This window comes from Vitis vinifera, chromosome 14 (assembly GCF_030704535.1).
Source record: "Vitis vinifera cultivar Pinot Noir 40024 chromosome 14, ASM3070453v1".
In the NCBI taxonomy this organism is placed as follows: Eukaryota; Viridiplantae; Streptophyta; class Magnoliopsida; order Vitales; family Vitaceae; genus Vitis; species Vitis vinifera.
In genome coordinates, this window is record NC_081818.1 from 3,550,731 (window position 1) to 3,576,679 (window position 25,949).

Below are 25,949 nucleotides of genomic sequence, written 5' to 3' on the forward strand. Positions count from 1 at the left end.
TGGATTTTGGGTGGCTGCCATATGTCTGCTTTGGATTGGTGGCTATACTTGATTGTGGATAACGTCTATTAGTGGCCATGCAAAACACTTGGGGGCATTTTCGTCATTTTACAATTGTTATTTCCATGTATTTGTTTTTATTTTATTTTTTAATATGTAAAAAGGTCAAAAAATAAGGATTGAGAAAAGTTTGATGCCCAACAAAGTGGAGAAGGATGAGTACTAAAATTATATATTTTTATTTTTATTTTTCATTTTATCTCCTTTTTATTTATTAATCTTTTTAAAAATATTTATTATATGTAGTGCTTTACTTTTTTAATCATTCTTTATGTTTATATAATTATTTTTTAAAAGATTCCTTAAAAAACAAATAAAAATAACTAAAAAATACTATCTAAAAAGGAGTTGTTTTTGGTTTTTAAGAATAGAACATAGTTTTTTATTTTTTAGTTATTAAATGTGTTTTTTTTTTGGTTTTTTTCATGTTTTAAAAAATATTTACCAAATAGGGCATAATGTCAATATCAAAGTTTTTTTGTTTTTTTATATCACTTATCTAATCACTATTTATGTATCAAACAAGCTCAATCTTGTATGTATAAAAAAATATTGCCGCTTTACATATCTTTCATGTATTATTGGATACAATTTGTTGCTTGCAAGTGAGACCAATGTGGAGACTACCTATTTACAAGTTCAACTACATATACAATATCCAGTCTTATAGAAATCAAATTCCATAAACATTCCAATCATTTTTCTAAAATTTGTAGGATCAACCAACCCACTTGACTTATCTTTCTTGAATTTCAAATTTTCTTCAAATTGAGTTAAAATATATTTGTGTAATTCCACCTTGATTTTTTTAAGAATTTCACTTGCATACTACTGGGAAAATAACCTTTGAATATAGATTAAAGGATGCATGCAACTAAAATCGTAAGCGTAATACCTAATTTTCAAAGCATTACTCTAAGGTGTGCAAAAATCTCAAATACCTTACGATCTTCCACCCAATAATTGATAAGTGTTTGTTTCTTTCTAGAGGAGTGTTGGCTAGGGTTTCTCTCCAAACAATGTGGAAGATAGTAGTTAGTCTAACTTCAAATCCTAAGAGGGCTTAAATGGACTCTCTCAATTGGGCTCAAGTGTTCATCTTATGAGCATGGATGACTTAATCTAACCCAATGAATTCTATTCAATCAATTAATCCAAATGGCTCCATTTAATTAAATAGTCTAAATAAAACTTGTAAGTCCTTTAATTATAAGTCCTTGTGCAATTTTGTATTTATACAAAAGTATAGAGGAGTAGGACCTAGAGTCATTTAATTACCAATTGAGTGGTACGTAGGATTGTAGAGAAGCCTAAAGACATCCACAAGGAAGATGAGTGTAGACCCCCACCCCTTTACTTTTCTGACTACCCGGGATTTCGGCTGAATGAGGCGGCCGGATTGAGACAGGGGGCAGAGAGTGGGTGGCAAGGAGAAGAAAGGCGGGAGTTTTGCAAAAAGAAGAAGAGAGGCAGTTGCGGGGTGGGGGGACAGGGGAGAGTTTTAGAGAGCTTGGGGAGGAGAGCATGGTGGCGAGAGAGTGACGAGCAACTTGAGGAAAAGAGGAATGGCAAGCGAGATGTCAGGGCTGGAGAAGGAAGGTGGTGTTTGAAGGAAGAAATTCTACCTAAGGGCATTCGCAGAGAGAGGTTTTCGAGAGGAGCAAAAGAAGAGCAAAGGAGGAGCTTATCAGTTTCGGCCCAGGTATGATTTCGACTCTCTTTTGTGTTTTCTCAGTTCAGAAGGTTCTATCCTTATATATATATAGCTTTTAGGACCATTGGATAATTTTTGCTGTGGATATCTAAGGCCACAGGATTGTTTAGGTTGCATATGACTGCTCGCATACGCATGCTCTGTTTTCCTTTTGTTGATTTTCTCTTGTTTGTTCTCTCTACCACTCATGGTCTCTATTGTTATAAATGGTCGAATTCCCGCTCGGGTTTGATGATGGATGGATATGTTGAGCTTGTTTATCCCATCCGCACTGAGTCCATAGATAGATTCTGGGATATGGACATTTAGGCCTAGAAGCAGGGACCGCTGAATCTATGGCGTTGGTGAGTGCAGCGGCGGCATGGCAGTCACGGTATCCGACCATGCGGTGCAGGGCTATAGCGGGTAGCGGGGCTACGTCGCCGCCGTGAGCCCTTGTCGCTCGCCGGTGATGGAAAGGATGAGGACGAACCTGTCAGTGGCGTGCCAGGCGTTCACAGCGGACACGGCAGAGGACCCTCCGGCGGAGTAAAGAAGGGAAAGAGAGGGGAGGGGGGGAGAGCAGTGCGTTCATGGGGATGGTTTTTTTAGTTGGGCCTAAACTGTTTAATGCAGCTCAAGCCCATGAATGACCTTTAAGAGTCCCTTTCCATTTTGGGCCCAGCCCAATAGCATTATCTCAATGCCCTTAAGCCTGTTTATGCATTTGTGCATGACCCTTTATCTCACGTGACAAATTTAAAACCCTTCAAAATTCCGTTTTTTTTTTAATTTCCAAAATTCTAATTTTATATTAATTTATTTAAATCACTGTTATTTTATTTATTTATTCTAAAACTCCATTTTTAATCTATTCTTTAAAATTCTTGATTACTGAATTAAATTCCGAAAATTCCCATACTCACTTTAATTTATTTAATCACTAATATTTCATTCATTTATTTTAAAATTCCATTTTTAATCTATTCTTTAAAACTTTCGATTTCTGAATTAAAACCCGAAAATCCCCATACTCACTTTAATGTATTATATCCCTTCATATTGTAAAATTAATTTTTAATACTTACTTCCTTTGTATTCCTATTATTCCCAAGGATTTTTTTTTTAAATATATATTTATATAATTATTTTTTAACACAATTTAAAAAAATTGAAAATAACTAAAATGTGTTCTCTAAAAAATCAAGTTTTTTTATCTTTAATAAGAGAAAACTGTTTTCTATTTTCTAGTTCTTAAATGTTTTTTCTTATTATTATTTTTTTTTTAGAGAATAAGAAATTGTTTTGAAAAATAGTTACCAAACAAACTCTAAAACTTTACAAACTGTTTATAAAAATAAAATTTTAACTTGAAAAACCTATTTCATAATTTTTTTGTCATAAAAATGTAATTTTCAAATATTTTTTTGATAGTTTTATAGAGTATTTCAAAAAATAATTAGAAACATAGATAATATATCCATAACTTTTACATTATAAATAAGTATATAATTTCTAGAAATTAAGAAGAGGTTAAGTGGGTCTTTGGTAAACGTGACTTAATAACTTAATTTAAGTCATTAAGTAAATTAAATATATTGTATAAAATAACTTAATGATATGATTTAAATTCAAAAATAATTTTAAGTAAAAATAATTAACGTATACTTAAATTTATATTTTCGTTTTACATTTTTTATCCCTATTTGCTCTAATTACCTCCATTATTTCTTTTGTTGCCCCACGACCTCCATTATTACTCGACATTCTTACCCTAATTATAATTTATGAAGATAAATATATCAATTTGATGATTTAAAATAAATTTTAAGTTAATTTTATCAAACAACCTTAATACTTAAAATATAAATTAAGTAATAAGTTTTAAGTTAACAACTTAATAACTTAAATTCAACTTAAGTTATTAAATAATAAGCATTAAATACTACAAACATGAATTCGTAATGTCCTCCTATATCATTTTTATACAAAAGCATAGACTTGTTTAAAAATGAACAAATATGACTACGAGTCTTGAGGAGGTTGAATCCATATGGTCTTTAGGCTTTTCCTACAGTAGCCATAAATCTTAGCATTCCCCGCTTCTCTTTTCTTTTCCTTCTGCCAAGTTAAATAATCATGGTCTCGAGAGTCATACTCATCAAAGCTACATAAATCCAGAGTTTGAAACTCTGGAACACCGTCGTGGTGGTAGTAGATCCTGTTTGCTATTATCTCTGTCTCTCCCCCTGCTGATACGTAGAACGAGGTCTCACCCAGAAACATCGCACGCCCCCCCAGCCTACTCACACGCACCCATTCATTCCTCGACCAATCCAACTTCAATACATACAACTGATGCCAGCACAACAAGCTTTCGAATAAATATACGAGTAACAAATCTCCCTCACATTCAAGCAAGTAACTTCGAGAAAAGTAGTTAAACAAAGAATCATCAAGATGATCCATCGCTGGACAAGTTGTCATCACAAGACTGAGTTCTTGGTCAACAATGTTGAAGGCCGCAAGATGGAAGCTACTAAAGTGACAGTAGAAAGTTCCTTCCATGTAGCCTACAGCTTTCAGGGTGCCAAGAGGATGATCATTAGCCACTAAGTCATGGGTCTTCCATGTTTTATCCGCATGGTTGTATATGTTTATTGAAATTTCATTGCAATTGCGTTCATATGGAACAAACACAAAACAGTGGGGAGAAGTTGGAGTCAAAGAGAATGTGGCGAATTCAGACACAAGTGACTCCAAGCAAGGAAGAAATATCACCTCTTTAGTAAAAGGGTTAAAGAAGAAGAACTTTCCTTGCCAGTAGTCATCCTTGTAGAAAAGGACCCAGCTGTATCTGGAAGCACGTACCTCAGCTTTCGCGAAGTTTTTCCTCCCTCTCATTCTTCCCTTTTCTACCATATAAGAAAGTCTTCTGTTATGATGAAGTGGTTCGTAGAGCTTGCAAACACTCCAAAAAGAAATTGATTTTGGGTTCCGCCATTTATATTCCATTGTCCATGGCAACTTATCAATGGCTTTAATCCCACGATTAGGTTGTAGATGCCAATCCTTGCAAACTGCACGAAGACGAACTCGATCCGCTACATAGAGGCGTTCCATCATCGAGAATATTAAGTCTTGAGGAAGATCCAACCATGACTTGGTTTCGATTTCATCCATATGGCTTTCTTCTACGTTCTTACGCTCTGGATTTCTCACTTTGAGGGCAGGCATCATCACCCTCTCCCTTCAACATATTATATATAAATATAAATTCCTAATTTAGTCTATATTTTTTAAGTTTTCAAATTTGAATCTCACACGTTTTACTTTCCTTTTTTTCACCACTTCTATTCTTTAAACCATATTTGGAATGGATAAAAACTAAGAAGGAAAATCAAATTTTATTCCAATTAATAAAGTTAATAAAATTAACAAGAAATTTTTTTTATTCTTATGAAAATTAAGTCCAATTTTTATGAAGAATTTTAGAATTTTATTTTAAAATTAAATGATTTATTTGTAGAGAGTGAGAGTGAGGATTATTCTTCTCAATTTAGTGATTATTTTGTACTTAATATATATTGATAATAATTTAGTAAAAAATATGTATTTATAAAAGAATAAAAAATCTATTTATAATAAAATAATAATACTTGCATTTTAATTAATAATTAAATTAGGAGTTTTATATATCATATGAAATCTAAAATAAATAACAATTTTTAATATTGCTCAAATTTCTAAAACTCTTTTGATTTTAAGAAGGATTACTAATTTCAAAATAAAATAAAAATGGAGGGTTAGATTTCCAAAATTATATTTTCAATGACCATTTTAATCAAATAACCCTTAGAAATAAAATAATGTCGTTATTCTACACAACCATATATCTATAAATATTTGGGAGGTTGAATCTAGATTGTTTTGAGCCCTTCCTTACCATGACCATATTTTTTTTTTTGGCTTTCTCTAACCTTTCTCTCAAACCAGAAGTATAATAAACTCATATGTTAAAAGGTAAAGTAAAAGTTGAATATGATATTGATGCGACTAATTTTAAAGCTAAGAAGATTGCTAAAAATATTAATTTTATCTAAAAGTAAATTAAAATAATTTTATAAATTTGAGCAACATTACAAAAGCTATTTATTGATATTTTTAATATTATTTACAAGTGTTTCATTATAATTGGAGCAATTTGTTTATCATAAATATAGGTTTATTATTATGTCAATCAATATGTGAAATAAGAAAAATTCTTTTAAAATTTGAATGTGACTTTTTTAATAATTTGATAAATTATGCATATTCAGTTATATTTATTTGCAAAAATAAAGGAGGAAACAAAATTAACAAATCCACTTTCCTTTTTCTTGCAAATTCCTTATTTTTATAAAGTAAGGTAGTTACTTTGTACTGAGTTAATCTGCTTGGATACTTCTAATATTTTGTTTCTAAACATAGAAAAATAATATTGTACTCATCCATAAAAAATTAAAACTAAAATTTCCAAACAAACACAACTTAAGATTTTTTTTAAAATTATACTCATCCGTGAAAGCCCTTATCTTCATTTTCATTTTCTTCTCATGTGTGATAACTGTTTTAGAAAATAATTCTGAAAAATAGTTTTTGAGAACAAGTTTTAGAAATTGTTCTATGAATTTTTTAGAATAAAAGTCTAATTAGAAACTTTTAACCTATTTTTAAATATGTTTTAAAAATCATTTTTATATTTAATATTTTATTTTTAATTATTTTGTATGTTTGTATAATTATTTCTTAAAATAACTCTAAAAAAAATACATAAAAATAATATAAAACGACTAAAATATGTTTTCTAGAAATATTCTATTTTCTATTCTTAAAAACAAAAAACAGAAAACGGTGTTTAGTTGTCAAACAAGTTTTTTGAGTTTTTTATTTTAGAAAACATAAAACTATTTTAAAAAAGAGTTTCAAATAAATCTTAATGTTTTTAACATATTTTTAATATTTTTAAATATGCTTTAAAAATTATTTTTATATCTAATGTTTTATTTTTAATTATTCTATGTGTATAATTATTTCTTAAAATAATACTTGAAAAACAAGTGAAAATAATATAAAATAACTAAAAGATGTTTTTTGAAAACATCCTATTTTTTGTTCTTAAAAATTGAAAACAAAAAACGGTATTTGATTGTCAAATGTGTTTTTTATTATGAAAAATGGAAATTTGTTTTAAAAAACCAGTTCTCAAACATATCCTAATATTTTTATTTTTGTGTCTTTTTAATATTCTTGTTTTTTATATTTGAAAATAGAAAATAGTAACTTTAATATATAAAAGTAGACTCAAAGTATGTTTTAATCTCATTACTATCACATAATTAATAGTAATAATTACTTATAATTTATCTCATGAAAGAAGACCTATGTATTGGTTTCATTTTTCGTATCAATCTCTCTCTTTTTTTTTTTTTTTTTTTTTAATATAAAATGTAGAAATATTTTTTAAAAACTAAAAAAGACATAAATTTTATAACTTTATAAAATATATTAACTTTAGTTATCTTTCCCACTTGCATAATTTTTTTTTAAAGTTTTAGTAAACACCCTATCTCCATTTATTGCTTTTAATAATATTTTTTTAATTAAAATTTATTAGTATAGTTATTGTGAAAAAAAAATTAGACTTTTGAGCTTTAAAAAATCATTAAAATCATTAAAAATTAAGAAATTCTAGTGAAGCTTTTTTGGTCAATACTTTTTTTTATAAAAAAAATAAATAAATATTCCTTGGATTTTTTTCTATAAATTTTTATTTTAGTTCTTTAAATTACTAGATGAATAATATTCCTAGCTTCTCCTTGCCATTTTTTACTACTTGTGTTTCCTTAATAACCATTGCTTGAGAGGGAAAAAATTTTGAAGATGCTATGGCTTCTCTAATGTTTCCCCATCCACTACTTTTGGATCTTTTTGGGATCACCAGAAAGGTTGTTTTTGGGCCTGTTATGAACTTTGGGATTTGCAAAATCTGCCATCGGGGTTTATTTTCACCTCCAAGAGGTGCACTCTAGTTTTTTCCCTGTATTTGAGAATAAATCCTAGGGACTTGTCCATATCTGAAGCCTTCTTCAAATGGCCTCAAAGCCAATCAATCTCTTCTTTCTTAAGACCAACGGAAGAGAAGCTCTATGGCTTCCCTCTGTGAGAACAATCCATGGCCCTCCACTCTCTTCTACAAACCTTACCTTGGAAGTCTTCCTCAACAATAGGCAAATTCTTCTCCAGCTGCTGTTCATCTTCTCTAGTTTCTCAATTAGTAATAAATGATCACTTGTTCAGAGTGCTTGACTGTTGTTATTTAGCATGGTTAGTTTGGAATCCTAGGTGTGATTGCTTAGATTGCTTTTCCTTAATTGCCAAGGCTTCTTCTCCCCATCATAATTTCTTTGCAATCAAAGACTATTTGTTCTTCAACTCAAACCTGATATAAAATCCCTCTGTTAACCGTATTGAATCTTTAATCTTATCCTAGAACCTTATTTTCTTATTCCTGAATTGCGCAGGACTTTATTCTGAAAACCCTAGACCTAATTTCCCACTATAGGGCAAAATGGCCCTTCTTAAGACTTGAACTACACACGTAAACTTAACTGTCCAAGACCTTTACCATTGCTCTAACAATCACACTTATTTTGGCTTCATTGATTTATTTGGGGATAATATCTTTTATAAGTGAAGTGGGCAAGAACTTGAGTTCCACTCCAACACTTGTGCACTTCAGATCTAATAATGGTTTTAAATCTTCTCAAGAAGGTTGAGAACTCTCTTCTTTGCCGTTCTCAACATCTTTTCTTGGTTTCTTTTCCAGATGGAGAGATCTGAACCCATAGGAGCTTCATGTGGTGCTGCTTTGGTTGTATTAATGTCTAAGGTGTAAATAGGTTTATTAATGTTATTTAGAAGGCTAAGTTATATGGTATTATATATTAGGTACTTTTGTTCCACTCTACACGCTACATACTTATCATGCACGCTAAATAATTAAAATGCTAAAATAATTATTCATCTAGTAATTTAAAGAACTAAAATAAAAATTTATAGAAAAAAATCCAAGGAATATTTATTTATTTTTTTATAAAAAAAAGTATTGACAAAAAAACTTCACTAGAATTTCTTAATTTTTAATGATTTTAATGATTTTTTAAAGCTCAAAAGTTTAATTTTTTTTTCACAATAACTATACTAATAAATTTTAATTAAAAAAATATTATTAAAAGCAACAGATGGAGATAGGGTGTTTACTAAAACTTAAAAAAAAAATTATGCAAGTGGGAAAAATAATTAAAGTTAATATATTTTATAAAGTTATAAAATTTATGTCTTTTTTAGTTTTTAAAATATATTTCTACATTTTATATTAAAAAGAAAAAAAAAAAAGATTGATGCGAAAAATGAAACCAATACATAGGTCTTCTTTCATGAGATAAATTATAAGTAATTATTCCTATTAATTATGTGATAGTAATGAGATTAAAGCATACTTTGAGTCTATTTTTATATATTAAAGTTACTATTTTCTATTTTCAAATATAGAAAACAAGATTGTTAAAAAGACACAAAAATAAAAATATTAGGATATGTTTGAGAACTGGTTTTTTAAAACAAATTTTCGTTCTTCATAATAAAAAACACATTTGACAATCAAATACCGTTTTTTGTTTTCAATTTTTAAGAACAAAAAATAGGATGTTTTCAAAAAACATCTTTTAGTTGTTTTATATTATTTTCACTTGTGTTTCAAGTGTTATTTTAAGAAATAATTATACACATGTAGAATAATTAAAAATAAAACATTAGATATAAAAATAATTTTTAAAGCATATTTAAAAATATTAAAAATATGTTAAAAATATTAAGATTTGTTTGAAACTGTTTTTTAAAATAGTTTTATGTTTTCTAAAATAAAAAACTCAAAAAACTTGTTGGACAACTAAACACCGTTAACTGTTTTTTGTTTTTAAGAATAGAAAATAGAATATTTCTAGAAAACATATTTTAGTCGTTTTATATTATTTTTATTTATTTTTTTTAGAGTTATTTTAAGAAATAATTATACAAACATACAAAATAATTAAAAATAAAATATTAAATATAAAAATGATTTTTAAAACATATTTAAAAATAGGTTAAAAGTTTCTAATTAGACTTTTATTCTAAAAAATTCATAGAACAATTTCTAAAACTTGTTCTCAAAAACTATTTTTCAAAATTATTTTCTAAAACAGTTATCAAACATGAGAAGAAAATGAAGATAAGGGATTTCACGGATGAGTATAATTTTAAAAAAATCTTAAGTTGTGTTTGTTTGGAAATTTTAGTTTTAATTTTTTATGGATGAGTACAATATTATTTTTCTATGTTTAGAAACAAAATATTGGAAGTATCCAAGCAGATTAACTCGGTACAAAGTAACTACCTTACTTTATAAAAATAAGGAATTTGCAAGAAAAAGGAAAGTGGATTTGTTACTTTTGTTTCCTCCTTTATTTTTGCAAATAAATATAACTGAATATGCATAATTTATCAAATTATTAAAAAAGTCACATTAAAATTTTAAAAGAATTTTTCTTATTTCACATATTGATTGACATAATAATAAACCTATATTTATGATAAACAAATTGCTCCAATTATAATGAAACACTTGTAAATAATATTAAAAATATCAATAAATAGCTTTTGTAATGTTTCTCAAATTTAAAAAATTATTTTAATTTACTTTAAGATAAAATTAATATTTTTAGCAATCTTCTTAGCTTTAAAATTAGTCGCATCAATATCATATTCAACTTCTCAAACTTGGACTTTACCTTTTAACATGAGTTTATTATACTTCTGGTTTGAGAGAAAGGTTAGAGAAAGCCAAAAAAAAAAAATATGGTCATGGTAAGGAAGGGCTCAAAACAACCTAGATTCAACCTCCCAAATATTTATAGATACATGGTTGTGCAGAATAACGATATTATTTTATTTCTAAGGGTTATTTGATTAAAATGGTCATTGAAAATCCAATTTTGGAAATCTAACCCTCCATTTTTATTTTATTTTGAAATTAGTAATCCTTCTTAAAATCAAAAGAGTTTTAGAAATTTGAGCAATATTAAAAATTGTTATTTATTTTAGATTTCCTATGATATATAAAACTCCTAATTTAATTATTAATTGGAATAAAATTTGATTTTCCTTCTTAGTTTTTATCTATTCCAAATATGGTTTAAAGAATAGAAGTGGTAAAAAAAAGGAAAGCAAAACGTGTGAGATTCAAATTTGAAAACTTAAAAAATATAAGACTAAATTAGGAAATTATATTTATATATAATATGTTGAAGGGAGACCGAATAAGTGTGAAGGGGTGATGATGTCTGCCCTCAAAGTGAGAAATCCAAAGCGTAAGAACGTAGAAGAAAGCCAGATGGATGAAATCGAAATCAGGCCATGGTCAGATCTTCCTCAAGACTTAATAGTCTCGATAATGGAACGACTCTATGTAGCGGAGGATTGGCATCTACAACCTAATCGTGGGATTAAAGCCATTGATAAGTTGCCATGGACAATGGAATATAAATGGCGGAACCCAAAATCAATTTCTTTCTGGAGTGTTTGCAAGCTCTACGAACCGCTTCATCATAACAGAAGACTTTCTTATATGGTAGAAAAGGGAAGAATGAGAGGGAGGAAAAACTTCGCGAAAGCTGAGGTACGTGCTTCCAGATACAGTTGGGTCCTTTTCTACAAGGATGACTACTGGCAAGGAAAGTTCTTCTTCTTTAACCCTTTTACTAAAGAGGTGATATTTCTTCCTTGCTTTGAGTCACCTGTGTCTGAATTCGCCACATTCTCTTTGGCTCCAACTTCTCCCCACTGTTTTGTGTTTGTTCCATATGAACGCAATTACGATGAAATTTCAATAAACATATACAGCCATGCGAATAAAACATGGAAGACCCATGACTTAGTGGCTAATGATCATCCTCTTGGCACCCTGAAAGCTGTAGGCTACATGGAAGGAACTTTCTACTGTCACTTTAGTAGCTTCCATCTTGCGGCCTTCAACATTGCTGACCAAGAACTCAGTCTTGTGATTTTAACTTGTCCAGCGATGGATCATCTTGATGATTCTTTGTTTAACTACTTTTCTCAAAGTTACTTGCTTGAATGTGAGGGAGATTTGTTACTCGTATATTTATTCGAAAGCTTGTCGTGCTGGCATCAGTTGTATGTATTGAAGTTGGATTGGTCGAGGAATGAATGGGTGCGTGTGAGTAGGCTGGGGGGGCGTGCGATGTTTCTGGGTGAGACCTCGTTCTGCGTATCAGCAGGGGGAGAGACAGAGATAATAGCAAACAGGATCTACTACCACCACGATGGTGTTCCAGAGTTTCAAACCCTGGATTTATGTAGCTTTGATGAATATGACTCTCGAGACCATGATTATTTAACTTGGCAGAAGGAAAAGAAAAGAGAAGCGGGGAATGCCAAGATTTATGGCTATTGTAGGAAAAGCCTAAAGACCATATGGATTCAACCTCCTCAAGACTCGTAGTCATATTTGTTCATTTTTAAACATGTCTATGCTTTTGTATAAAAATGATTTAGGAGGACATTACGAATTCATGTTTGTAGTATTTAATGCTTATTATTTAATAACTTAAGTTGAGTTTAAGTTGTTAACTTAAAACTTATTATTTAATTTATATTTTAAGTATTAAAGTTGTTTGATAAAATTTATTTTAAATCATCAAATTGATATATTTATCTTCATAAATTATAATTAGGGTAAGAATGTCGAGTAATATTGGAGGTCGTGGGACATCAACAAAAGAAATAATGGAGGTAATTAGAGCAAATAGGGATAAAAAATGTAAAACGAAAATATAAATTTAAGTATACGTTAATTATTTTTATTTAAAATTATTTTTGAATTTAAATCATATCATTAAGTTATTTTATACAATTTACTTAATGACTTAAATTAAGTTATTAAGTCACGTTTACCAAAGACCCACTTAACTTCTTCTTAATTTCTAGAAATTATATACTTATTTATAATGTAAAAGTTATGGATATATTATCTATGTTTCTAATTATTTTTTGAAATACTCTATAAAACTATCAAAAAAATATTTGAAAATTACATTTTTATGACAAAATTATGAAATAGGTTTTTCAAGTTAAAATTTTATTTTTATAAACAGTTTGTAAAGTTTTAGAGTTTGTTTGGTAACTATTTTTCAAAACAATTTCTTATTCTCTAAAAAAAAATAATAATAAGAAAAAACATTTAAGAACTAGAAAATAGAAAACAGTTTTCTCTAAAAAAACTTGATTTTTTAGAGAACATATTTTAGTTATTTTCAATTTTTTAAAATTGTTTTAAAAAATAATTATATAAATATATATTTAAAAAAAATTCTTGGGAATAATAGGAATACAAAGGAAGTAAGTATTAAAAATTAATTTTACAATATGAAGGGATATAATACAAACCATTGCTATTTATTTATAATTAATAATTAAATTGTTGATATTCTACACCCTAGAATTATCATAATAAATATCCGTTTAAAGAATTTAAATGAAATAGTGATAAAACCAAAACTAAGTTAATTACCTAATTATAAAAAATATAAATAATTTAAAGAATAGTAAAAGATAATCTTGTATTATTATAATATATTACAATATTATCTATTATTATAATAGATAATATTTTATTTATTTATAAATATTATTTATTAATTAATATTATATTTTAATTTATGTCGTTTTATGTATTATTTTAATTAATTTTAAGTTATTTATAAACTATTTAAAGCAAATAATTTATCATCAAACTACTCTCTTTTTTTAATATTGAATATGTATATATTTAACTCCTAAATTTAATTTAAATTATTTCATTATTAAAAAATAATTCACTCGTTAATTACCTTTACAATAACAAACATTATCTCTTTCCATATTACCTTTACAATAACAAACATTATCTCTTTCCATGTTAGGGTTTCACCCATGTGACTTGTTAATTTAATTTTTCGAATAATTATTAATAATAAATAAAATGAGAATTCAAAATCCGAAGTATCATTTTATTTGGAATGATAAAGAGATATGATATCAGTTATTAGAAATTAATATTTAAAATTAACAATTGAAATTAATTTAATTTTAAGTGATATTAAAAATATCATTCCTAGCTAGGAAATGATAGGAATATTACTTTTACTATATGAATATATTATTTATTAAAAATTAATTTTTAAAAATTAAATTATTGATATTCTACATTTAGAATTATCATAATAAATTTCAATTTAAATCATTAAATAAAATCGTGATACAACTAAATGTTTAAATGATTAAAAAACAAATATATGATAAGATAAGTATAAAACTTAAGTTAATTACTTAATTATAAAAAAATTTAAATAATTTAAAAAATATAAAAGATTATCTTATATTATTATATTATATTATAATATATTTCATTTATCTATTTATCAATATTATTTATTAATTAATATTATATTTTTAATTTATGTGTACTGCTTTAATTAATTTTAAAGTATTTAGAAATTATTTAAAGATAATAATTTATCATTGATATTAGCAAATCGTCATGTATAAACAACACACCTACTAAACTTGTGAGCTTTTATCAAATATAATGATAAAAAAATTATTATTCCAATAAAAATCTTTTTCAAACATTAATTAATATTTATGTTAAAGTTATTATAATGAAATTTGAGTTAAAAAAATTTATTTGAAACAATAGTGATAGAAAATTTGGATAAATATAAAAAATAAATTTATATGTAACTTCCAATATAATAATGTCAAAAAAACAAAAACTTTTAAAACATCAAATTATTGATATTTTGAAGTAGAAATATTAAAAGTTAACATAAATTCAGATAATTATAATAATAAATTCATACAATTAAAATAAAATAAAATAAAACGCTTTTTAAAATATTAAATTATTGATATTTTGAAGTTATCTCTAAGTTGGGGAGAAAAAAGGAGGCTGGCAAATCTATGATTAAACATATAAGATGCTAAAACTGTGGAGGAGGTGCAATCCAGATTGTTTTTAGCCCTTGCGTACAAGGATGATAGCAAATCTTGCACTTCTCTCTATGTTCTTCGAGAAGCCCAAAGGGATAATCCGAGGGCGACAGAAAGAATTTAGGGGTGCCACGGGAGTAATGGTGGACCCTATTTGCTACCATCTCTGTTTCTCCTTCACTTGAAATCCAAAACGACGTTTTACCAAGAAATATCGCCCCACCTCTCAACCTTCCCTTATTGCGCCATGCCTTGCGCTTCCAATCCAGCTTGTACAGAAGAAACCATTCGTCATCATACTCACCAGGATATAGGGAATAGCGATCTTTGGCTGCATATGCCAATAACAACTCTCCTTCACCTTCCAGCAAGTAATTCGGATTACTGAAGCAAAACAAAGTACAATCATCAATAGCATAGTCGTTTTCATAGGTTGGAGAAGATCTAATTCTTGTAATACTCCATTTTTGAGTGGCAGTGTTGAAAGATGTCATCCGGTAGAAACATCCGAAATGACAGTAAAAACTTCCTCCCATGTAGGCCACGGATTCCACGGAGTCGAAAAACTCAGGTACACGAAATATACTGCCGTTCCATGTCCGATCATCCCCACAGGGGCGGCATATGCTTATGGAGATTTTACCCGACTCGGGTGGATGCGTCACAAACACAACGCAATCAGGGAAAGTAGGGGCGGAGGAGAATGTGGCAACTTCAAACCCAGGTGACTCCAGGTGAGGAAGGGATATCACCGCTTTAGTAAATGGACTAAAGAAAAAGAAGAGCAAACTCCCTTTTCCTTCCTCTTTGGAGAAAAGCACCCAACCGTCTCTGGACGCACAAGCCTCCGCATCCACGAAGTTGCTCCTCCCTTCCATCATCCCGTTTTCTACAATGTAAGATCGGGATGCGCTGCTGCCTTGATGGAGATCAGGCTCACGTAGCTTGCAAATACTCGATGTACGGTTTGAATCCGTTGTCTTCTTCCACATGTATTCCATTGTCCATGGCAGTTTCGGAATGGGAAAGAGCCCTTGAATGAGTCGTACCTGTTGTCACCTCGCGTATCCGATGGTCCACGTTGCTGCTAGATGGATGGACACGCGATTCTCAACACACAAGGGGTTCTTGATTCAGCGGTTGCACCTGCAAAAAGGCATCCGGACAGGGTGTCCGGACACACCCTCCGATGGTTTTGTTAGCCATGGTCAGAGAAAGATATATAAATCAGTTGGCCTTTTTTTAGGTATCAAGAGGTTACCAGGAAGATCCCTTTCTTCTTCGTGTGAAGGCATATATATACAGCTTCAGGGATACTGCCCCTTTCATTAATGGTGAGGAGATATTTTATGTTGTGATGATGATAATAGGTGTCAGTAGGAGCACTATCATCCTACGAATGGCTGTCAGAGACCATGGTAGGTGATGCGGCTGTCAGAGATCGTGGGAAGTGACTTGCTGTCACTTCCTCTTGTCTTCTCACTCTGCAGGTGATGGGATGTGGGCCATGGCTGCTTGTTGTGATTGCGTGTAAGACTCGCTTTACTTTAATTGACCATCCAGACGATTTATATCCGGATGGCTCATGCTGATTATCCGGATGTGTTGTGGAGACTATCCGGATGTCTACACTCTGCCAGCGTCGTTTGCTCTTCCTTGGATAGGAGAAGCTGAAACGTCGTTTGCCTCTTCTTGAGGGGGTCCGGATAGGATAACTGCACCATGCATATCTTTAGGGGAATTCGGATAATGATGGTCCGGCTGATAATACGTGCCACGCGTCACCATGAGCTGCGTGCCACGTGTTTCCCAAGGGGAGGGGTCCCTACAGTACCGGCAGCCGCCAACCCTTGCAAACGGCGCGAAACCGAATCCGATCGCAGATGTGGAGGAGGCGTTTGAATACCATCACTAGTATCTCATCAGGGAGATTCGACCATGGCCTGAGCAGGGAAGCCATGAGTGCAATTGATAGGGTTTCTTCTTCAGCCCTAGTTTTATACATAGTAGTAGTGTGAGGGCAAGGGATTGTTTCCAATAATGTACTTGACGTGCGGAACAAGCAAGAATGATCCGTGACAATAGGAATCCTTCTTCCCACTCCATAAAATTATAATTTATGATAACGATATTCCATATTTAGTTCCAAATTTTATTTTATTTTATATATATTTATCCTTTTTAATAATTCCTATAAATCTTATAAAAGTTATCCTTAAAATTTCTAAGTGGGCATGCATGTTTTTACTTGTACAATTTAAAGTAATAGGAATATAAAGAGAATGAACAAGAGAAATTATTATTTATATCTTGTCTATAAAAAATAATAATATTAATAACAAGGGAAGGCAAAAGGTTTATTTTAAAAAATAATAAAAATAAAATATAACAAGAGAAGTTTATTCTAATTGAAATAAGTTTTATTTTTGAATTTTGAGTTACATTATAATATCAACTTGAATTTCCAACTACATTACATTCGATATTAACTTTCTTGAACGGTTGAGATATAAAAAAAAAAGGAAATACAAGAAAATATAAAAATTGAATTTTTTTTATTTTTTTTTGTATTTTTTATGGTAAACCATAAATGAAAATAATCATTTTTATTATTATTTAATTCATTTTTCTTACCCTATATTTGGTTTTTAAAAATTTTGAAGGAGAATTCAAATGAAAGAAAATAAAAATGAATAATAAAAAGAAAAATAAAATAAAACATATATTTAAAGTTAATAACTATTTCTAGGTAGAGCTTCAAACTCATTTCACTTATTTTTTTATTTTTATATAAAGCTCAAGTAATATGTACACAAACTTTTAATTAATTTTAATTATATTTGATTTTTTTTTTATTTTTTATAATAAATCAAATATTAGAAAAAAAAATTCTTAAAAATGAATTCGAAAAAACTCTTAAAAATAATTTAGTAACTTTAATTTATTTTTTATTTTTATGTACTTTTCCTTTTTTTATTTGAAAATTTTGAAAAACACTTTCAAATTTTTGAAAAATCATTTATAGTATTTTTTTTTTTTTGGAAAAATATTTGTAGATGATTCTTTGACAGATATTTTTTAAAAATATTTTTATTTAAAACACTTTGGAGTACAAATACTATCAAATTCAATTAAATAAAATAATTATTGTCACTGTAATTACTTACAAAACAAAATCAAAAAACTCAAAACGCAGCGTTTTTGTTTCCCACTAAAGCAAAAAGACTATGACTACCACTAACATTCCTCCGAATACCCGCTCACATTATCCACTCCCTTCTCTACCAGACATGAACTCAATCTCCACTCTCTCTAATGGCCATTCTTCACTTGTCTCTCTCTCCACGCCCCTTAAAACCTCCCCAAAACCCAAACCCCACCACCCCAAAACCCAGAATCCTCTGCAATTCCTCCAAGAGAGACTTCATACTCAACACTGCTTCCCTCTGTGCATTTTCTTTGTCAGCACACTACCCAGTTGCCATAGCCTTTGCTGATACTTCCCCATCTTCAAAATCCATACTGTCTGCCATAGCAAACACCAAAACTTGGTTTCAGTTCTTTGGTGATGGGTTCTCCATCCGGGTTCCACCTGAGTTTGAGGACATTATGGAGCCTGAGGTGAAAATGGTTTCACACAGTTATTCTTCTACATTCTGTGATTGACTAAAGAATTGTTTGGTAGAACTGAAAATTCAACTTTCTGTGATTACAATAGCATGAAATTTCCAGTATTGAACACTGAATTGTGATATCAAAAAGTCCCTGTTTGACTGTTTTAATTTTTTATGTTTCTAGGATTTCAATGCTGGATTGTCTCTTTATGGAGATAAGGCAAAGCCCAGGACATTTGCAGCTAGGTTTGCATCTTCGGATGGGTATGCAATCAGATGTCGAGTTCCTTTGATTTTGTGTTTATATTTTAATCAAATGGAAGAAATTTTTGAGAATTTTGGCTATACAAGTTGTGCTTTGTTGAATTTCATACCCCTTATTTATTTTTTTATGCTATTTAGTTTCTGAATATGTGAAGTTTCCACAAATTTATAGACATTCATTGTTGTGCATCTTTTCTTTATCACTGAATGTCTTATTGTTTGGTGCAGATCAGAAGTTTTGAGCGTTGTAATTCGGCCTACCAATCAGCTGAAGATCACCTTCTTGGAGGTTTGTGCTTTGACAATAACAGTGCTTATGATATTTTGTTCATTGTTAAATTAATCATAGAGCTCTTTTTACTAGACGAACTGTAAATCAATAATTGTTATTGAATGGTTGTATTTGGGGTTTCTACCATATTTGTTGTCGTGCAATCAGCGATTAGCCTTATATTGCCACTCTTAAATAAGGACGAGCTTAGTTTGTGCCCAATGGTGCTAGAAGATACCACATTGTGACATTTCAATTTTTTTTCTCTAATTTTGTGCAGAACCGATAGTCTTGTGCTTTTTGTTTAATTATCTCTATCAGTGGCAAGCTTGAAATTTTTTCTTTTAGAAATAATGTTTCGCATATCTAATTAAAAAAAATTGGAATTTTTGGAATTTGGCACAATGTTTTCTTATCAATTTTGAAACTACCTTGGTTTAAGTTATAGTAATGAAGATTGTGGGCAAAATGTGTGCCTTTATTCTATTGAGACGATGTTGGTTTAATAGAAGGAAAAGTTAACTGTCCGTTTAGTATGCCTGAGATGAGACAAACCACTGGTGTTTTAAGTGGATGTCCTACGGGTTTTAGAAGCTTTTTATGCCAAAATTTTCTTCTCCCATTCTATGCTTCTAAGTATGCGTTGGCATCAGTAGTGCTTGGCTTCCCAAGTAAATGATTACCCATAAGATTAGATACTTGGTGAGGTCCATGGTGGATTGGCCTTTTCAACTATGATGTCAGGGTTCATTCTTGTTTCAAGTTCCAGAGGACCTCTAACTCTATTTTGCCATGATAAAAAGAGATCTATGATGACTCTTTATCTAAAATAAGAACAAGATCCTTGAGCTTGTTCTGACCAAGTAGCTTGCGGCTTGTGGAATCCTGTGGGAATCCGTATGTAACACCTTCCTGAATAATGACTCTGCCTTTTCAAGTTTCAAAAGAGGTATAGATAAAAGCATCTGTTTGCCTAGTTCCTCCTTTAGTATAATTCTGAAGTATCTTGTCCCATACTCTGCTTGTTAATTTGATTCATACAGTCCTTAACTTCAAGATTAAGAAGTAGATTTCCATGACCTAGCTGAAGGTCTTACCATATAGGTTTGCTTTTATCCTATCTCATGAAGTTTGTTAACACAATTGTCATTGTAATCAATTACATTGATACAGCATTGCTTAACTCTCTCCCTAATACTTCTCGTAAACTGACATTCTTGATAACATGCTTCTCTATTTCATTGAAAATAAGAGCATCCAGAGTGTTTTGAATTCTCTCACAAGATAAAGATCAAGCTGGGAGTTTTTCTGCAATAAGCAGCTATGAGAACATTCAGTTCTTAAAAAATTTTAATTTCCATGTAAGCTATAGCAATTAGCCTTGAGGTGGTTGTGCTGTTTCATAATCATTAGCCCTGTGGAAGGCAATTTTCACAATTATTAGTGAAATACCAACATGGGATCATCAATATCATCCTCAGTGATAGTTTTAGATCTAATATCGTTCATGATTGTGGTTCATCCCTTTACAATCTTCTTACTAGAAGAGTAATTTACATAATCTTTGCGTACATGAACAGGCCAAAGATATTACTGATTTAGGTTCCTTGAAGGAGGCAGCAAAAATCTTTGTCCCAGGTACTTTGTCTCATTATTTTCTTCCACCTTTTTGCATTTCTTAGGCAAAACTTTATAGCAAAATCTTTCTTCAGAGGGCATAGAGCTGTTCTAACTGATTTAGTTTTTCCCTATCAACTACTATGTATGAGTAATGGGCCTAATGCCCCCATAGTGCAGTTCTTTTTATCTTCCTTCTGCCATCTTGGCATTGATTTTCAATATTGTCATACTTCCATTGCAGCTGCGGCAACTTTGTACTCTGCCCGAACAATAAAAATAAAGGAAGATGATGGTTTCAGGTAACTTTATCTTCAGGCTGAGACAAGGGCATTTAAATCATACTGAGAATTAATTCCTCCAAAGTTCTAGTTATGTCTTTATGAAAGATTAGTAATTTCCTTTTGTTTTTCTCTTCTTTTCTTTTTGGCTGAGGAAAAAAAAGTAATATATTGAAGGGCAAGAAAAGAAATGAAATTCAATACAATCAAAAGTAATTATAAGCACCTTCCCTTCTTTACTACAATCATCAGCAATAACACAAATGACATTATTAGGAATTCATCTAGCTTCCAACTATGCTTGTTTGGACTATATGACTTAGCATACTCCCCCTTTTGTCTCTCTATATTCTATAAAAGTTAACGAAATTCCAATACATCCTGCCTTTTGAAGCAATTGCTTGTCATGGTTATCTGTTTAAATACTTGATTTATTTCAGGACGTATTACTTCTATGAGTTTGGTAGAGATGAACAGCACCTAGCTGTAGTTGCTGCTGTTAACGGCGGAAAGGTTTGTTCTCACATGTCCTCTAGTGTTCGAATACAATCAAGGACTATAGCTAGACCACACTTAGGACTTTGTGCATCATGATGGATAATAGTTTTCCAGAAAAATGCATTGTGAACTGATCAGATTTTCCAAAATGGTTCACTGGCTCAGTCAATGGTGTTGAGGGACAATTTATCCCTTGAATGTATTTGGCTAATCATTTTGGTAAACCTGATTGGTTCACCGTGCAGCACTCTAGTTTCAATCTTACAGTTGATCAACTTTACAGATTTCCTATTGAATACCCTTTGTTGAACCTGCCAGTTCAAGATTTAGAATCCCAATTTTTCCACTTGAAGACCAGGGTTTTTTTGTTTTTTTTTTTGGTCATTTGGATGAATAATTATCAATTCAAGTGAATCCCATCTGTCTTTTATTTGCAACCTGTAGGCTTTTATTGCTGGAGCAGCTGCCCCACAGTTTAAGTGGGATGATGACGGTGTCAAGCTTCGTTCTGCTGCTATATCACTGACACTGTTATAGTCATCTTCCAAGAAAAAATCATGTAACAGGTTTGCAGAATCATCTCTTGATTTTGGAATGCCCTCATTATTTGTCATGCCACCACAATGAAGAAAATTAGGACATGATCCTTTTCTTCTAGAAATTTTAGCCCAACTTCTTGAGCTCAAGGCCGAAACCTTCAACCTGAGATAAAGCCTCTGGTCCAAGAAGTTGGAAAATAATTCTGAAGCTATCAAAAAGTAGGAAAATTGATCATTGAGAATTTTACTGTTACTCACTTGGTGGTGGTGTTTTTTTGCTGCTTCAGAGTCCAGATTGTCTTGTATTCTTTGTAGTATGCTGCCGTGCTTCTAATTTGGAAACCAAATCATATTTGTGATTTGATGGGTCATTCTTGAAGCAAACCAAAATCCCAGAACTCCATGGTTGTTCTTATCTGCTAATGGCAAGTTGTGGGCAGTTCAGATTTTCCTGACAGCTGCAAAGCAGCTTAGAGCTCATAGCTAATGGAGTCTGAAAGAAAAAAAATTGTTTCAGGCATTTGTAAATTCTGAGGGATTGTATGAGGGCATTTCTTGTTCAATTTGCATCGAAATTTTGTGAATGAAATACTTTTTTCTGCAGTTTTTTTGCATTATTCACTAAGTACCCACTACAGTCTTGGCTTTTTCTGAGATCTCCAAATAACATTCTAGTCTCATGGCAATGTCTGATATACAAATCCTTTTTCTTTTCCCTCAGTTTTTCATGAGTTCACAGATGACTGACTGCCTTTTCTCTGAGCTGGTACATGGTACTGTCTCAGTCTAGATGGGCTGCAACTTCCATGGTTTAACCTTAGCCTTTTAACAGTAAGCTTAAGATACAGGCCCATGATCCTTCTTCAGGGTTTTTGCTCCTATCTTCATCTTTCTCTGCAATAAGCCCATGAAGCAGAAGGGCTCATTCAAAATCACAGCATGCCAGCATCAAAGAATTTGGCTGACCCATTTAGTAAATCAAAGAAGCTGATTGACCCATTCAGTGGATTCCTCAAAATTCAGAAAATCAATGAATATACCAGCCAGATTTTTTATTTCATTTCTACTTCTTTGAGATGCTGTTTTGTGCATGGAAACCTCTGAAAACAGATCCTAATCCTTTTAACACTACATGGGAATAGTAATGAAAATATGATGAGAATGGAGGTAAATCATCCTAGTAAAAGATCGAGAATAAAATTTGGTTTTTTGTTCAAAAAGCAATCCAATCAATTTAAACTCCTCTATTTTAGCGTTCCAAATATGAGAATTTTGACCAAAAATAATCCCTTTTAAGAAAATAATCAATAAACTAGATTTGATTTAATTTAAGAAAATAAATATGAGCAATTAAGGTTTTAAATTTAATTTTAAAACTGCATTTGATGACTACGCTTCGTAACTTAAATTTCATATATATTTTTTAAAATAAATTTAATATTTTATTATATTATTTTTATTTTCTATTTTTTAATATGTAAGTGGTTAATAATTTATAATGCCAACTTTTTTAATAAAACTAAAAAATATATTTTTATATTAAATTAAAAATAAGAATTATTTAATTTCACATAGTATTTTCAAAATATTACTCATAATAAATAGAAAATAAAAATAATATAATAAATTCATAATATTAAATTCATTTAAAAAACAAATTAAAATATTTTAAATGAAATAATATAATTTTCTAGATATAAAAAAAATGAAATTCAAAATTATAATTACGATTTTAAACTTAAATTTAAAATCGTAATTGATGACTACGATTTAATTATTTTAAAAAAAAAAATCATAATCACTTAATGCCGTTGTATGATATAGATTTTTACGTGAAGAAAAATACATTAGATTAAAAATTATTTTCGAACCCCATCTAGATTTTGAATTTTTATTCTTAAAGGTGGAATACTTGGTAAAAAAAAAAAAAAAACCTTCAAAAATGATGTAAGAAGAGACGTACAGATGTGAAAGAAAGATTCCGCGGAATGCTCGAATGACACATGACAACGTATGTACTGAATTGTGGTTGGATCAAACCCCCCACATGGAACACCACCCATTTGTCTGTGTACCTTCATGTGTTCATCCATTGTAGCCAATCTTCCCCACACGTTAGGTAGCTGGCATGGCCAAGGTCAGTCTTGATTCTCCAAGGATTTGTCTCTTCTCCCTCTATAACCCTCTCTGACTGAAAGACCCACCTCCCTAAGGATCCATGTCATTCAGTATTTGAATCAACTCATTAATTAATTAACTTCCTTTTTAATAATCTTAACTCCAGATCTCAACTCAGTGACTCACCTTTCATGTGTGTACTTGCACATGCTCCATATGTATATTCAACATTGCTGGCATGTCCAGGATGGCCTTTTAATATGCGGTTAGTAATAAAAGAAGTATAAATTGCAATTATGGCTTTAGGTATTTTACTTATGTTTTTTACTGTTCTAACTTTTTGCTTTGTTGAAAAATATAATATTTTTATTTATATAAAATAAGGTATGAGTAGAAAAAGGTTGCAGTCGGTTTGATAACGATGTGGTGATATTGTTTTTTTGGCCTGAATCAAATAATCCCTTAAATATGATGCAAAATGAATCTTATTCTATCATTTGATAAGAGATTTCTCCATGAAAAATATGAATCGGAGTTTGAAGAAGGGTTAGGAGAAAGAGTTCCCGACTCGCAACAATTTGAGATGGATTTATTCAATCATATAGTTTTTACGACTTTCTATTTGATTGTATTGAAATGACCAATGGATTGGGATTTTCCTATATAGTCAAATCTTTTCGAGGTAAGCAAATTATTAATGATGAAGAGGATAAGCTTCAAGAGAATGATTCAAAGTTATTGTGGAATGGAACCATGTAGTACCAAACACAAGATAAAATTTTCAAATAACAAGACTTTTTTCAAATAAGTCAATTCATTGTTACCCTATCGACTCTTTTTCTTTTTCAAATATTAGCTCTTTGTTTCTATATTTTCACATCAATATTTTTTTGCAAATAAAAAAATATCACATGCGCTTCTTATTTCTCAAACAGATCTTAACTTTTTGTTTTATTAAAACATTTAATTTTGTTATTTATATAAAATAAAAATGTGATTACGGTTATATCCTTTTCAATGCATCATAATTTTAAATTTTTTATTTATATAAAATAAAAATAAAATATATTTTTTTATACAAAATGATACTTAATATTTTATATTAATTTTCTTTGAATTTATTGAGAATTAAAATTTTTAGAGACCTTTAAATTACTAAATCGCATACCAACTTCCCCCCACTAACATACATCTAATACTTTAACTTTGACACGAAAAATCAAATGTGCTCATCATTCTTGTCAAATTTTTGTTTTTTTTCTTCACCCTCTTTAGAATTACTCCTATCACACCTGGACTTTGACTTCTTTCAATCTTTTTTACGCCGGCTTTCTGCAATTATGATTCTCTTTCTTCCCCCAAAACCACCAAACATGAAAAGAAGGGAAAAAAAGGAGCCAACTTTCTATGTTTGACACCTATTCCACCAAAGATCATGGACTTTTTCGGGAGTAGAACAGTATCCTATGCTGGTTTGTCCTTGTCTCGCCATCATATCAAGCGCAGCCAATTACTCCACGGAACAATATTCTAATGAGCTAAGAATGAGAGAATGAATTGAATTTCAATTCATTTGAATTTCATTTCAGATTATCATATGGTGTGGGCCATGTCACAAAACGGTGGTAGATCTATCATTTTCATACATGACAAGGAAGATATTTTCTTCTTGTCAATGGGTCCAACTTGAGATTTTCTAAGCACGAAACTATTATTATATTCGTAGAAAATTGATACTTTCATTTACGTGTAGTTGGTGAAATTTGTTAGGCGGTAGCTATCTATCTATATATATATTGACCAAGGAATTTAAGATTTAGACATTAAATCAATAACGTGTAATCAAAATTATTGATAGATAAA

General features: G+C 30.3%; 4 protein-coding genes across 4 annotated transcripts; 2 read left to right on the forward strand and 2 right to left on the reverse strand.

The window, feature by feature from the left end:
* Positions 1-3,778: 3,778 nt before the first annotated feature.
* LOC104881410 (F-box/kelch-repeat protein At1g57790-like) lies at positions 3,779-4,990 on the reverse strand. Its single transcript, XM_010661566.1, has one exon. It carries the CDS (start codon positions 4,988-4,990, stop codon positions 3,779-3,781), a length of 1,212 nt encoding a protein of 403 aa, XP_010659868.1.
* Positions 4,991-11,171: 6,181 nt separating this feature from the next.
* LOC104881409 (F-box/kelch-repeat protein At1g57790) lies at positions 11,172-12,356 on the forward strand. The gene has a single exon (XM_010661565.1). It carries the CDS (start codon positions 11,172-11,174, stop codon positions 12,354-12,356), a length of 1,185 nt encoding a protein of 394 aa, XP_010659867.1.
* A 2,487-nt stretch (positions 12,357-14,843) lies between these two features.
* On the reverse strand, positions 14,844-16,934 carry LOC104881399 (F-box/kelch-repeat protein At1g57790). Its single transcript, XM_010661520.3, has 2 exons — positions 16,719-16,934; positions 14,844-15,933 (listed from the first exon to the last, which is right to left on the reverse strand). The coding sequence occupies exons 1-2, from the start codon at positions 16,887-16,889 to the stop codon at positions 14,875-14,877; spliced, it is 1,230 nt and encodes a 409-aa protein (XP_010659822.2). The 5' UTR covers positions 16,890-16,934; the 3' UTR covers positions 14,844-14,874.
* A 1,203-nt stretch (positions 16,935-18,137) lies between these two features.
* On the forward strand, positions 18,138-22,571 carry LOC100249532 (uncharacterized). Its single transcript, XM_002284907.5, has 8 exons — positions 18,138-18,505; positions 18,683-18,762; positions 18,991-19,051; positions 20,614-20,671; positions 20,895-20,952; positions 21,372-21,444; positions 21,874-21,995; positions 22,256-22,571. The coding sequence occupies exons 1-7, from the start codon at positions 18,200-18,202 to the stop codon at positions 21,964-21,966; spliced, it is 729 nt and encodes a 242-aa protein (XP_002284943.1). The 5' UTR covers positions 18,138-18,199; the 3' UTR covers positions 21,967-21,995; positions 22,256-22,571.
* Positions 22,572-25,949: the final 3,378 nt, after the last annotated feature.

What these genes read in the sequence shown, in the direction of transcription:
- LOC104881410 (XM_010661566.1), bottom strand. Translation starts at nt 4,990, where the DNA reads ATGCCTGCCCTCAAAGTGAGAAATCCAGAGCGTAAGAACGTAGAAGAA.
- LOC104881399 (XM_010661520.3), bottom strand. Translation starts at nt 16,889, where the DNA reads ATGTATAAAACTAGGGCTGAAGAAGAAACCCTATCAATTGCACTCATG. An exon ending in GCAAGGGTTGGCGGCTGCCG is followed by an intron (nt 15,934 to 16,718) that starts GTACTGTAGGGA and finishes AGGTGACAACAG; the next exon opens with GTACGACTCATTCAAGGGCT.
- LOC100249532 (XM_002284907.5), top strand. Translation starts at nt 18,200, where the DNA reads ATGGCCATTCTTCACTTGTCTCTCTCTCCACGCCCCTTAAAACCTCCC. An exon ending in AGGTTTGCATCTTCGGATGG is followed by an intron (nt 18,763 to 18,990) that starts GTATGCAATCAG and finishes TGTTTGGTGCAG; the next exon opens with ATCAGAAGTTTTGAGCGTTG. An exon ending in AGCAAAAATCTTTGTCCCAG is followed by an intron (nt 20,672 to 20,894) that starts GTACTTTGTCTC and finishes CTTCCATTGCAG; the next exon opens with CTGCGGCAACTTTGTACTCT.
- LOC104881409 (XM_010661565.1), top strand. Translation starts at nt 11,172, where the DNA reads ATGTCTGCCCTCAAAGTGAGAAATCCAAAGCGTAAGAACGTAGAAGAA.